This window comes from Oenanthe melanoleuca, chromosome 19 (assembly GCF_029582105.1).
Source record: "Oenanthe melanoleuca isolate GR-GAL-2019-014 chromosome 19, OMel1.0, whole genome shotgun sequence".
Classification (NCBI taxonomy): Eukaryota; Metazoa; Chordata; class Aves; order Passeriformes; family Muscicapidae; genus Oenanthe; species Oenanthe melanoleuca.
The window spans coordinates 1,137,165-1,148,327 of NC_079352.1; the positions used below are offsets into that span (position 1 = coordinate 1,137,165).

An 11,163-nucleotide genomic window follows, 5' to 3' on the forward strand; every position below is an offset into this window, starting at 1 on the left:
GAGGAATCATGACCCCCTAGGGCAACAAAGGTCCCTCTAGGGACCAGCCGCTCCAGGGGATCAGGCTCTTTCCCCGGGGATAGGGGCCGAATGCGCGGACCCCGCGACCACGACCATCCCCTCACACCGGCCCGGGCCCCTCACGGCCCCTCACGGCGCCCCCGCCCCCCCGGCCGCGCCCCTCCCCGCCGCGCGCCGCCCCGCGGCATTGTGGGATGAAACAGGATGTAGGCAGAACAGCGCGGGCGGACGGGCCGGGCGCGGCGGGCCGCGCCGCGCCGCAGCCAATGGGTGCGCGGCGCGCGGGGCGGCGCGGCCAATGGAGTGGCGGCGGCCCGCGCGCCGCAGCGGGCGGGGCGGTATTTGAGCGCGGCGCGGCGCCGGGGCGCAGAGCGCGCGGGGCGCCGAGCGGAGCGCAGCGGAGCGGGCTGAGGCAGCGCGGCCGGGCCTCCTGACACCTCCTCCTCCTCGGTGCCGTGCCTCGCCCTCCCGGGGTGGCCCTGTCACTGTGAAGGTGAGCGATGTCTCCGCTGGGCCGGCGGTCTCCGAGCCTCGCCGGGCACCGGTCTGCTCAGTGTGCGGGGTGGCGGTGGGGCCGCCTCGAGGGCGGAGGTCGCTGCAGTGGCCGGGCGCGACCGGTCCTTGGGGAGCGATCGGAGCCCGCCCCTCCCTCGAGGTCCGCGCTGCTGCGGAGCCGGTCCCGTTCCAGGCAAGGTCACCGCGGCCTCGGGCGCTCCCGGAGCTCCCCCCATGAAGGTCACTCAATGCTCCGGCTCTGGGCAGCCCTGCGGGGGAAGGGGCTGTGCCGCACCCCCTCCCAGGGCTCTTTTCGGCCACGGTGGTGGATGTGGTTTGTGCAGGGGTTGGGCCCCGTCCCCAGTCGCGAAATCCATGCTGTCCTGGTGGCAGAGCGGTGGGTGCTGAGCTTGGGCCCCGTTCCGAGCCGTGGGATCTGTGCTGCCCTGGTGGGGAAGCGATGGATGCTCCCATCCTCGCCATCCTTCCTGTCTTCATGGGGGAGGTGGTGCATACTGGGCTTCAGCCCCATCTCATTTCTAGGGTTCTATTCTGCCCAGATAGTTTTTGTCTCATGCTCTTCCCAAAGCCCCAGCTTGTCGTGCTGGAGTACTGGGCTTGGGACTCATGCTCGTTTTAAGACCTTATCCTACCCTTGTAAGAAAAGGGTTGGGTGCTGCCTTGGGCCTAATTTCCCTTCCAAGGCTTCATACTGCCTTGGAGTAGCAGCTGGGGCTGTGGTCTTCCTTCTCACAGACCACATCCTGCCCTTGGGGGAAGGGGGGTGGCTGCTGGAGCTGTAATGTTACCCCTTCCTAGGCCCATCTTTTCCTGAGATGGATGCTGGGGCATTGTGGTTTTCCTCAAAGAGGGTTAGATTGGGTGGCAAGTCCCCAAGAGCCACCTGTGATCTTGTGGTTTAGGGTTTTGATGTGTCTGTGGTGCTGCTGGGCTGCCTCGTGGGGAGGAGGGTGGCCCTGTAGCCCCCTAGGGATTGAGACAGGGGCTCTGCTCTGTGGTGTGCAGGGTGTGACCCTGCTGTGGCAGGTGCAGCAGCATAGCCCTTGCTGTGGTTGGCCATGGGGGCTGCTGTGCCATGGAGCAGTGCAGGGGAGGGTGCTGTGCTGGGGAAGGTCTCCTGGCCAGCCCTTCTGAAGGATAATCATTTTTTCCTCTGGCACTGTCGCCCGTGGCAGCGCAGGCCTGCACTGGGATGCTCCCTTGCCTGAACAATGAGGAGGGGAAAGTGCCTTTTGCAGGTCACTCTGTGGCTGGTTATGCAATGGCAGGTGCCCTCTGAACTCAGCAGTGCAGGTGTGTGAGGGCTTGCTTGCTCTTTTTCCCTAAAGAAGCTTTTCTGGAAGAATGACCCACAAGTGGATTTCTGCTGCTTCCTTCTTCCTGTGGACTGGACACCCAGAAGACTTTTCCAAGGGATTGTCAGATTCCTGGGTTGTGAATCCAAAACTACAGGCAGTTTGGGCTGTTCTGAACTGTGTCTTCTCTTTCCTCGGCTTCTGAGCTGGAGGCAAACCCCCACTGGCTGAAACCACAGCATGGAAAGGAACAAACTGCCGGGAAGTGGCTTTTCCAGGGCTGTGATAGGGGCATGTGCTCTCTGTTGGCAGCAGAGCTCAGTTCCTGTCATTCCTCCCCATGCTGTTAGTGTGTGTTAATAGCAGTGCTCTATTAAACACTATATCTAAACTGTATAAATTAAGGTGGCAATAGAAGTCTTCAAGTGCAGGCAGAGGGAAGAATTGAAGTATTGTAATCAGAGGGCTGCAATTATGTAACCGGATTCTCTTTCTCTCTGGGTAGCAAGCTCCTTTAATTGCTGTAACAAAGCTACTCCTTCAGTTTTCTGGGGCTCTTCCAGGAAGTGATCATTGCAGCAGATTTTTTTCACTCCACAGCAGAGCTAAAAATGTGTATTTTCACTGTTTCAAAACACACTTGGTAGTATCACTCAAGACTTAGAGTGCTGTAAAAGGATTTAGGAAACTTAATGGTGCTTTGCAGGCTTAATTGGAGGCACTCCTTGCCATTAAGAAGCTTATTGCCACAAAGTTTTAACATGCTGGGGTAAGAGCTGCTGCAAGGTGAACAGCTGGATCCCCAGGTAACATGTGTCTCCCCAGGCCTCGAGTGGGGAATGAGAGCAAGGGTTGTGACACCCAGAGCAGGCCTTAATGGTGGTTCTCCAGGGCTTGAAGAAGGACTGCAAGTGTTGGGATCATGAAGTCCCAGTTTTCTAGGATTTCTGGGAAAGTTCCCAGTGCTGAACACATCCCTGGGAATGCCATGTCAGATCTAATGGCTGCAGTGCCTGGTACAAAGCAGTTTAACTTTGAGGGTGAAGGGGGCTGAACCCCTCACTCCAGAACAAGTCCTGGACTGCAGTAGCAGGCTGGTTTTGGCATCTGTGTTGTGGTCCCCAGGTGAGGAGGGGGCAGGAAAAGGAGAGCTTTGCCAAGCTCTGTCTCTGTGGTGGGACCTGCCTCCCCTGCCCTGTTTCCAGGCTGCAGTGTGCTGTTAACCTGCTTCTGGCTCATCAGACTGTCTCTGTCCCATGGGAGCAGCTCGAGGCTGGGTTTCATGGCAGAGCAGCAGGGAACTGAGGGTGTGATGATGGCTGAATGTGGAACAATGCTCCTTCCAGGCTAAACCAGCAGCAGGAACTGTGGCACCTGGGATGGGGTAGAATAGAAGCACTGCTGCTCTGAATGTGCTTCCTGAGCCTCTGTGCCTGTGACAGACAGTCTGGGATCTGTTGCTTGCAGGGCTCTGAGCAGAGGATGCTCCAAAACACTGGTACACCTGGAAGGCAAACTTGGCTGTAGCCTATTGATGTGCAGGAGGGCTGTGGCTCTCTGCAGATCCCGTCTCCTCCCACACAAGAGCTTTTCCTGCCTGTGGTTAATAATGCAGGTGGTGATGCTGGATCAAACCTCCAGCCAGTGCTGGTGCTCCGGCTGTGAGGGCACCTTGGCCTGGGGCTGCTGTAGGCAACCCCAAAAAACTCACTCTGGCCATCCCAGGGGTTTGTGGTATCGCCTTGTGACGCAGCCTGCACAGAAAGGACAATCTCTGATGCACAGGAAGCATCTCCTGTTTGGGAAGGGATTAAAGGAATCTATGTTCTGCCTTAGGTTCACCATGTCTGACAGAAAGGCTGTGATCAAGAATGCGGACATGTCCGAGGACATGCAGCAGGATGCTGTAGACTGTGCTACACAGGCCATGGAGAAGTACAACATAGAAAAGGACATTGCAGCATATATCAAGAAGGTAACTCCGGGATGAGGGTGCTGTGCTGGCTGCGACTTCCCAAAGCTCCCGAGTCTGTCAGGAGCTGAGTGCCTGAGGCTTCATGCTTGCGTGCTGGGAGGGAGAAGATACTTGGCTTCTTGGCTGCTTTACTGCTGTTTTCAAGAGGATGGAGTGACTTCTCCAAGGTCAGGGGAGGGCTGTGGCAGGGCTCTGGCAAGCTCTGAGCAAACTGCAAGTGATTTCCCTCAGGATTTGCCAGCCTGGAAAGGGCTGGTGGCTGCCTCTGCTTAGGACTTGCTCCACAGACCTGCAACACCAGTGCAGGTGGGATCACCCCAGTGTTTCACTTGGTGGGCAGCAGTGCATGTGTGGTTCTGGGATGGGCCTTGTGCTGGCTGCTGGGGCTGCCGTGTGAGAAACAGTGCAAGCAGCTGTCGTGGCTGGTGAAGAGGTTCTCTCCCCATTTATAGAAGCCTGTTAATTGAGTCTCATGCTTGATGGCACCTGGGGAGCTGTTGGTTCCCCCTGTAGCAGTTTCTCAGAATGGTCAGGCAAAGTGCTATTGGAGGAGGGAAATTTTACTTGAGAGGCAGTGAAGTCCTGGCACCTGGGCTGGTGTTTGGGCCTTGCTTGTAATCTAAGCTTGAAGGCAAAGGATTCAAAGGTGTCTCCTGACTTCTCAGATCACTTTGAGGCATGACTTAGCTCTAAGTGCTTGGGGCAATGCAGCCTGTAAAGTGAGGGAGTGCAACAGAAGGCATCCAAAAAGAACTTGGCCTTTATTTCATGAGAGTGTGTTGGGAGGAGGGAAGCAATTTGATGCACCTTCGTGCCCTGGCAAGAAAGCCTTTTCCTTACTTCAAAGGTTGCCTGCAAAGAGCTCAAACTCTTCTACTGTCTGAGAACTAGAACTGGCTTTAATCTAGGATGTTGAGTCTGTTCTTCTGGCTCTGTCTCAGGGGAGGGAAGGGTGTTCTTGGGAGTCTTGTGTTAATTAGAGGGAGGAAAATGGTCTTTAACCCTATCCTGTCTGCTAAGTAGGAGAGGACTATTGAACCAGCACTCAGCTTGCTCACCTCTGACCTCTTGGGTCTTTGCTCTCTGGCCTGTGAATCTGCCTGCTTGTTTTCAGTGTGGATTTTCTCCCCCTTGTGTACAAGAATCCCAAATAGCAGAAGCCAGGTTTTTTCTCCTTCCTTTTTTTAGGTGACCTTTGAGCTCAGATGCCTTGCTGGAGCAGACATGCCAAAACCTTTTTTTATTTTTTTGTGAGTGGGTTTGGAATGGGAGAGGAGAATTATTCCCCTGATTAGCCTACACACAGGGCTGTACCAGGGAGAGCTCTCGTGTCTGCTCTTCCTGCCCGGGGCTGATGGTGCTCCAAGGCTCAGAAGATGTTTTGCTTGTGTTGAATCCTTCAAACAATCCAGTGCAGAGGTTTGGTTGCTTAATTGAATAGTGTCTTGCCATGGGGTATCTCAAGATGCTGCAGGTGGGAGGAGAGGCGATAGTGTGTGAACAGAACCAGCTCAGAATTTGTGCTTAGAACTATTTTCATGTGGGCTTTCTTGGCCTTAATGCCTCTCTTCTCTTTCTTCAGGAATTTGACAAGAAATACAACCCAACTTGGCATTGCATTGTTGGCAGAAACTTTGGCAGCTATGTAACACACGAGACAAAGCACTTCATCTATTTTTACTTGGGTCAGGTTGCAATTCTTCTCTTCAAGTCTGGATAGGAAGTAGGAGCGATTGAAATTTGGACTGTAATGCACTGATGGCTGAAGCCACGACTCCCTCTAACATGGCTATGCCGCTGCATGGACTGTATACTATATTTAATGTGTATATGTTGCAGTAAAAATCTACTTCTGTTTAGTTGCCTGGGAAGAAGGCGGCATTTTTTTGTTACTGCTTTTTTTGGTTGTATTGCACTAGGAAACCTGTAAATGCTTAAACAATGGCCTTTACGTGGGAAGAAATAAAACTATTCCACAACAGCTCCCTCACTGGTAACTCCTTCTTTGAGGCTGGGAAAACTTTTTTTGGGCAGGCCAAAAGCCCCAGACTTCCTTACTGAGTCCTGTTAGACTGTTAATCTTGCAAAGAGGAGCAAAGCCAGTGTGAGCCTCTGTCCCACCCTGCAGACTGTAGAGAGCTGGCTCTCCCAGTACCCTCGGGGCAGGTCTTAGACCTTCCCTGGAAGCTGGTGGGGTGGCTCTGGGTGACGTGGCTTCCACACCCAAGGTGATCTCCACCTTTGACTGTGATACAGGCTTGCAGCTGGCACCCTCGGTGTTCTTGCTCAGTGCCCTTTGCTGTATTTTTGGCTCTGCTGAAACATTGACCTAGACTTGATAAGTGACTCAGTGTGGTCTAGAAGGCTTCAAAACCAGCCCCTGAGTTCCTGCTTGTTGCAGAAAGCAGCAATCCTGTGGCTGAAGTCTGTAGACCTTGATACTGAGTCTAAAGCCACGTGGCCCGGCCCCACAATGGAGTAGGATATCAAATTGGTGACTACTGACAACAGCTCTATTGGCATGTTTGTAGCCAGTTGTCTCAACACTGCCTTAACTTGATGCTCTCCTTAAAGCAAGCTAGTCGTGTGGAAGACTTGTAAGTGGCCACTGTCTCTTTTATTTTATTTTTTTTCTTTGATTTTATTTTCTGTAGCTAATAAGCTATTTCCGGAGGGTTGTCCTCCATGTTCTGATATCTGCTTTTGTTCTTAAAGCACAGTACCAAGAAGTTAAATTTACATGTGATGTTGTGTGAAGGAAACTCATGTGACATCTGCTTCAAAGGCAGACAAATGTCTTGGTCTCCAATAGGTTCAGCAGTGATGTTGTCTTAGTACGTACTGACTCGGGATTACACTGCAGGAAGTTCTGATCTGGGTGTGCAGAAATGCTGTGTGATGGCAAGTAAATCCCTGGTGCTTGATAGAAGCTCTAATTATTGGTTTGCTGACTAATGCATTGGCAATACCACTGGGCTGGTGAGCCCAGCTTGTGTCTCTGAGATTAATTTGGTGTTGGGAATAAATCATTGCTGGGGGCAAAGGGCAGAGTGAAGGGAGCTCTTTGTGAAATGATTTGGTGACCCAGGTTGATGACTTCCTGAAGTAAAAGTCCTTCTTGTCTCTGTGCAAAATCCAAAGTATGCCTAATTTTGTATTATGGATAGAACAATGTTGTAACTAGAAAGAATGTAGCTGTCATAAGTTCATGTCGATGGAAATGTCTGCACTGGGATAATGTGCCTTGGACTGTCTGGGGCACTTGTGTGGTCTTGTCTCTTCAGAACTCCACTCTGGGTCTGAAAGGAGAATGTTTTGGGTTTGTTTTTTTCCAAGCATGAGTCTAATGTGAATCTGTTCACGGTCTCTCGTGGAGCAAGATCTGTTCCCTTCATAACTGCAATTGCTCAAATACCATTTATTTTTTTTTCAAACATTAAAGGTGAATTGACACATTTAAACCGCCTCTGGTTTATTCTTCCTTACCAGCTTTCCTGAGCAAAAGCCTTGTCCAGAGAGGGTGAGCAGCGATTTCTCTGCCCTGGAAGATGCTGATGACCCAAAGAAGGCAGGTCAGGGAGGGAGTAATTACCAGAGGAGCTTAGGTGGCCCCTCTGTGCTGGTGCTCAGCTCAAAGGCTGAGTCAGAGGGAGGGATTGAGGGAATTGTGTCCTGCTGCACCCTGATGGGATGCTCTGTGCCGAGTAACCTGGATCTGAATGGCTTGGAGCTGACCTCTTAATGGCTTGAGGCACTGGGGGTGGTACAGCAGCTTCCTGCACAGGAAGGTGTCTCCCTGCTTCCCAGGAAAGCAGGTTTTCCCTGTGCTGGAGGGAAAGCTGCGAGCTGAATCTGTGTTTAGCGCCTCTCACAGTGCGGGGGCTGTGGGCTTACCCTTAAACAACCCCTCAGCCTGTTATCTTGCTCCTCATGCAACCTAAATCTGGGGTTGTGGCCTCGGTGATATTTTGGAAAAGCTGTGGGCTCTTCCCAAGTGCAGCAGTGTAACAGCTCTGCTGTGGCACAGTAACAGCAGCGTGAGCAGCGTGACTCAGCCGAGCCGCACGGGCTGAGCTCGCAGGCACAGCACGGCTCTTACACACGGCCCATCTGCTGCAGCCCCACCTGCCACTGCCCCACAGCAGGGGTGGTTTCTACTTTAGGGGAGCTGGCAGTGATGCTCTTTTCTTGGTAGTCCCAGCCTTTTAACTGGAAGTGGAATTTGCTGGGCTTGAGTGCCAGCTGGGCTGTGCTGGGGCTCTGCATTCCAGGCCTGGCTCGGGCTGGGTTAATACTGAGGCACCAAGGAAATGTGCAGCCATGTGGGGCTGGGCCAGTCAAGGGCCCTCAAACCAAGCAAGAGGCAGAGAAACTGAATCCTGAGCCCCAGCTGCACTACAGGAGGCTGCTGATCTAAACCTCAACACTTCTCCAGCCTGAGTTTCATATGGGAAACCCCCATTCCAGCCATGTATCCAGGGGCTGTGGTACTGCTGGAAATCAGTGTCTGATGGCATGGGGTGGCCTTGCCAGGGCTGGAGGAATGGTGTACCCTGGAGCTGGCACACATAACTCCAAAGTGGGCTTGGGGTGCTTCCTTGTCACTGCAGCAGGAGTCCTTCAGGCTGAGGAAGAGGAGTTGTTGCTCATATCTAGCAGTGAAACAGCACTCTTTTCCCCTAAACCATCTTCCTTGCAGCACTGGGGCCCTACAAAACACAAACTGCCTAAATTAGAGCAGTGCTTCCTTCTACACAGCTGAGAGCAGGGGGAGGTTTGAACACGGAGCTGTGTCCTGCTTCCCTCCCCTCCCTCTCCCAGCAGCTGCCAGGGCTCTTGGCTTTGACTTTTTCCATTGCTGGGCTCCACTTTGTCTCCAGTTTCCCCCAGGCACAGGTGTCCTGGATGATGCCTTGCAGCATTAACTGTTTCCATGCTGGAGAAACCAATGGCATTCCCAGGATGGCTGCTCACTTTCAAGCTATTTGGAAACATCTGGATCTGGGACACAGAGTGGAAGGTATGTATTTGCAGGGGGATCATCTGGAAAAAGAAACTGCTTCCAGATGTGTTCTGGCAAAAAAAATGCTATTGAAATGTAAACTCAGTTTATGTTATGCTGCTGGGTGCAGGGGAGTCTGAGGCTGCTGCTGTGGGTGAGCTCTGGGTGCAGATGTGCCTGCAGATGTGCATTCACTGCGGGGAATGGTGCAGTTTGTGGCTGGTGAGAGTGTCACACTGTTTTCTCTCTTATCAGCAGAGTCATTCAGTTCCTCATGCTGAGTATTTCTTCCAGATGTGGAAATGCCTTACAAAAGCAGGACTGTGTGGCACTGGAGAGCAGAGAGGCAGGGGTTGGGGAGCTCTGCTCTGTGGGTGTCACTACTAAACACTGCCAGGGATTCACTCTTCTGCAGCGTGAGCATTGTGTAAAGCCATGAGAGAAGGTGTCAGTCCATCAGCAGGCAGCCTTGCTCCCTCCCTGCCTGCCTGCCACAATGTTCTTCTCTGTGACCACCTGGGAAAGGGACAAGTGGCAGCACAAGCCTGGGAGGTGCACGTTGCTCCTGTGGGAACACCCAGGCTGCAGGTCAGGGCTGTCCTTGCCCAGCCAGCCTGCAGCAATGGTGTGCTCCAGCAGAGCCTGTGGCTGGAATACCCAGTACCCAACGGACCTGTTCCTTCTCCCAGAGCTTTTGCAGGCACTTAGTGATGATGAGACAGAACATGGAAATCATTGTCGTCTCACTTTCAGCCTCTGCTGGGTGAATCCTGAGGATGGTGGCACACAGTGAAGGACGCAGGGCTGTGCCATCCCTGCCCATCCGAGGTTTCCCTCCTTTGTTCTATTTATTGAGCAAGGATCCTGACACCCTTTCCCAGACAGTGACTCACAGCAGCTCTGTCTGTGCACAAGCCATGTGTCGTGGATCACTTTATAGATACAGGAGCTGCAGGAGCCTCGCAGTAGCCAACTGTGTTTATTAAAAGATGATCAGATGCTTCCTTCCTTAAGGCAGTGTCTAGCTGAGGCTGAGTAATAACTCATTACCAACGAGACAAATAACTGCTTATCATCAGGTCAGTGCCTTTGCCAGCCCTTCTGGTAGTGGTGGCAGGTGCTCTGAGCACTGGTGGGCTCAGCACCCAGAGTAGGGGGTAAGATCCCACTCCAGTCCCTGTCCCTTCCCCTGGGGCAGCCCCAGGCTCTGCTCTGCTGCTCATCAGGGTTTGGCCCTGGGTTAAGCTCAAGGAACAGTTTTTTCCAGCCCTGGTGCACCATATTCCCTACTGCCTGTGGAATCAGGCTGCTGTAGTGGCCTTTGCAGGCCATGTTGTTCCATCCTGGTGCTGGGGACTTGGAACCAATGTGCCAGAGCTCTTCGTGGCCTGATGGAAAAATCAGCAGTGGGCCAGAGCAGTGCTGGAGAGGCATCCCAGGAGCACTGTGGGGCCATGGGCGAGGTGGGAGGTCATGATCTCCCTGTCCCTGTCCCCACACCCCCATGCTGACAGGGCTGGGCTGGGGAGAGGCAGAGCAGGGCCAGCTCTGGTCCCTGGGCCCGGGCCCTCCTGGGCTGCCTCAGAGGCTTTCCTCAGACGCCATCCTCTGGTGCAGCCGCCGCGTCCTTCCCTGCCAGATGCCGTGGCATCTCTCCATGTCCTTTGTTCCCTCCCTTGCTCACGCCTCTCCCATGATTTATGGCCTTTGCAGAGCAGCCTGGCTGCAGCTCTGCTGCTTGTCCAGACCCTTGGGCTCCCTGCCCTCGCTCCCAGCCTGGGGCAGGGAGCTCTTGGGGAGTGCTCTGACCCCCCTGCATTTGGGCCCCCTTGCATTTAACCATGTGCGTGGCCTTTTCTTTCACCTCCTTGCAGCCTGGGTGTGAATGAAGTGCTTTCAGGGGGAGGAGATTGTTGGGAGCCCAGCTCTGCCTCTGCATTGGTAGCAGCCCATAAAAGCATCCCAGGAATTCGCCTCGGCAGCCCTGTTGGGGTGAGCCAGTGAAAGACGCCCTTTGTTCCTGCAGCCCAGTCCCACACACCCTCTGAGGCTGGAATCTGCCGAGCTGGATGTGTGCTCCCACTGCCTGCCACGCTGCACTCCAGCCTCAGCAAGAGCAAGAGCTTTTCCCATGTCTTATCCTGGCCCTGGTGAGCAGGGCACTGGGGAAAGGCTTCCCCGGCGTTCACTGGCAGTGTGTGACCCCAGCCTTAGTCCTGAGCTGAGTCAAAGGGATGGAAATCCCTACTCACAGGGTTTGCTGATGGGTCTGGGGTGTGATTCCTGCTGCCTGCCCGCCTGTGGGGCCAGGGGCTGACACAGAGCCAGGCCAGGCCTTGCTGCAGCCTGCACAC

The 11,163-nt window shown here is 53.8% G+C and overlaps 1 protein-coding gene across 2 annotated transcripts; it reads left to right on the top strand.

The window, feature by feature from the left end:
• The first annotated feature begins 372 nt into the window (after positions 1 to 372).
• On the top strand, positions 373 to 6,511 carry DYNLL2 (dynein light chain LC8-type 2). Of its 2 annotated transcripts, XM_056507025.1 has the most exons (3): positions 373 to 514; positions 3,669 to 3,807; positions 5,390 to 6,511. In XM_056507025.1, exons 2-3 carry the CDS (start codon positions 3,676 to 3,678, stop codon positions 5,525 to 5,527), a joined length of 270 nt encoding a protein of 89 aa, XP_056363000.1. In that variant the 5' UTR covers positions 373 to 514; positions 3,669 to 3,675; the 3' UTR covers positions 5,528 to 6,511. The 2 variants fall into 2 exon arrangements, with proteins under 2 accessions (XP_056363000.1, XP_056362999.1); XM_056507024.1 differs by lacking the exon at positions 373 to 514 and having other exon boundaries at positions 3,655 to 3,807.
• Positions 6,512 to 11,163: the final 4,652 nt, after the last annotated feature.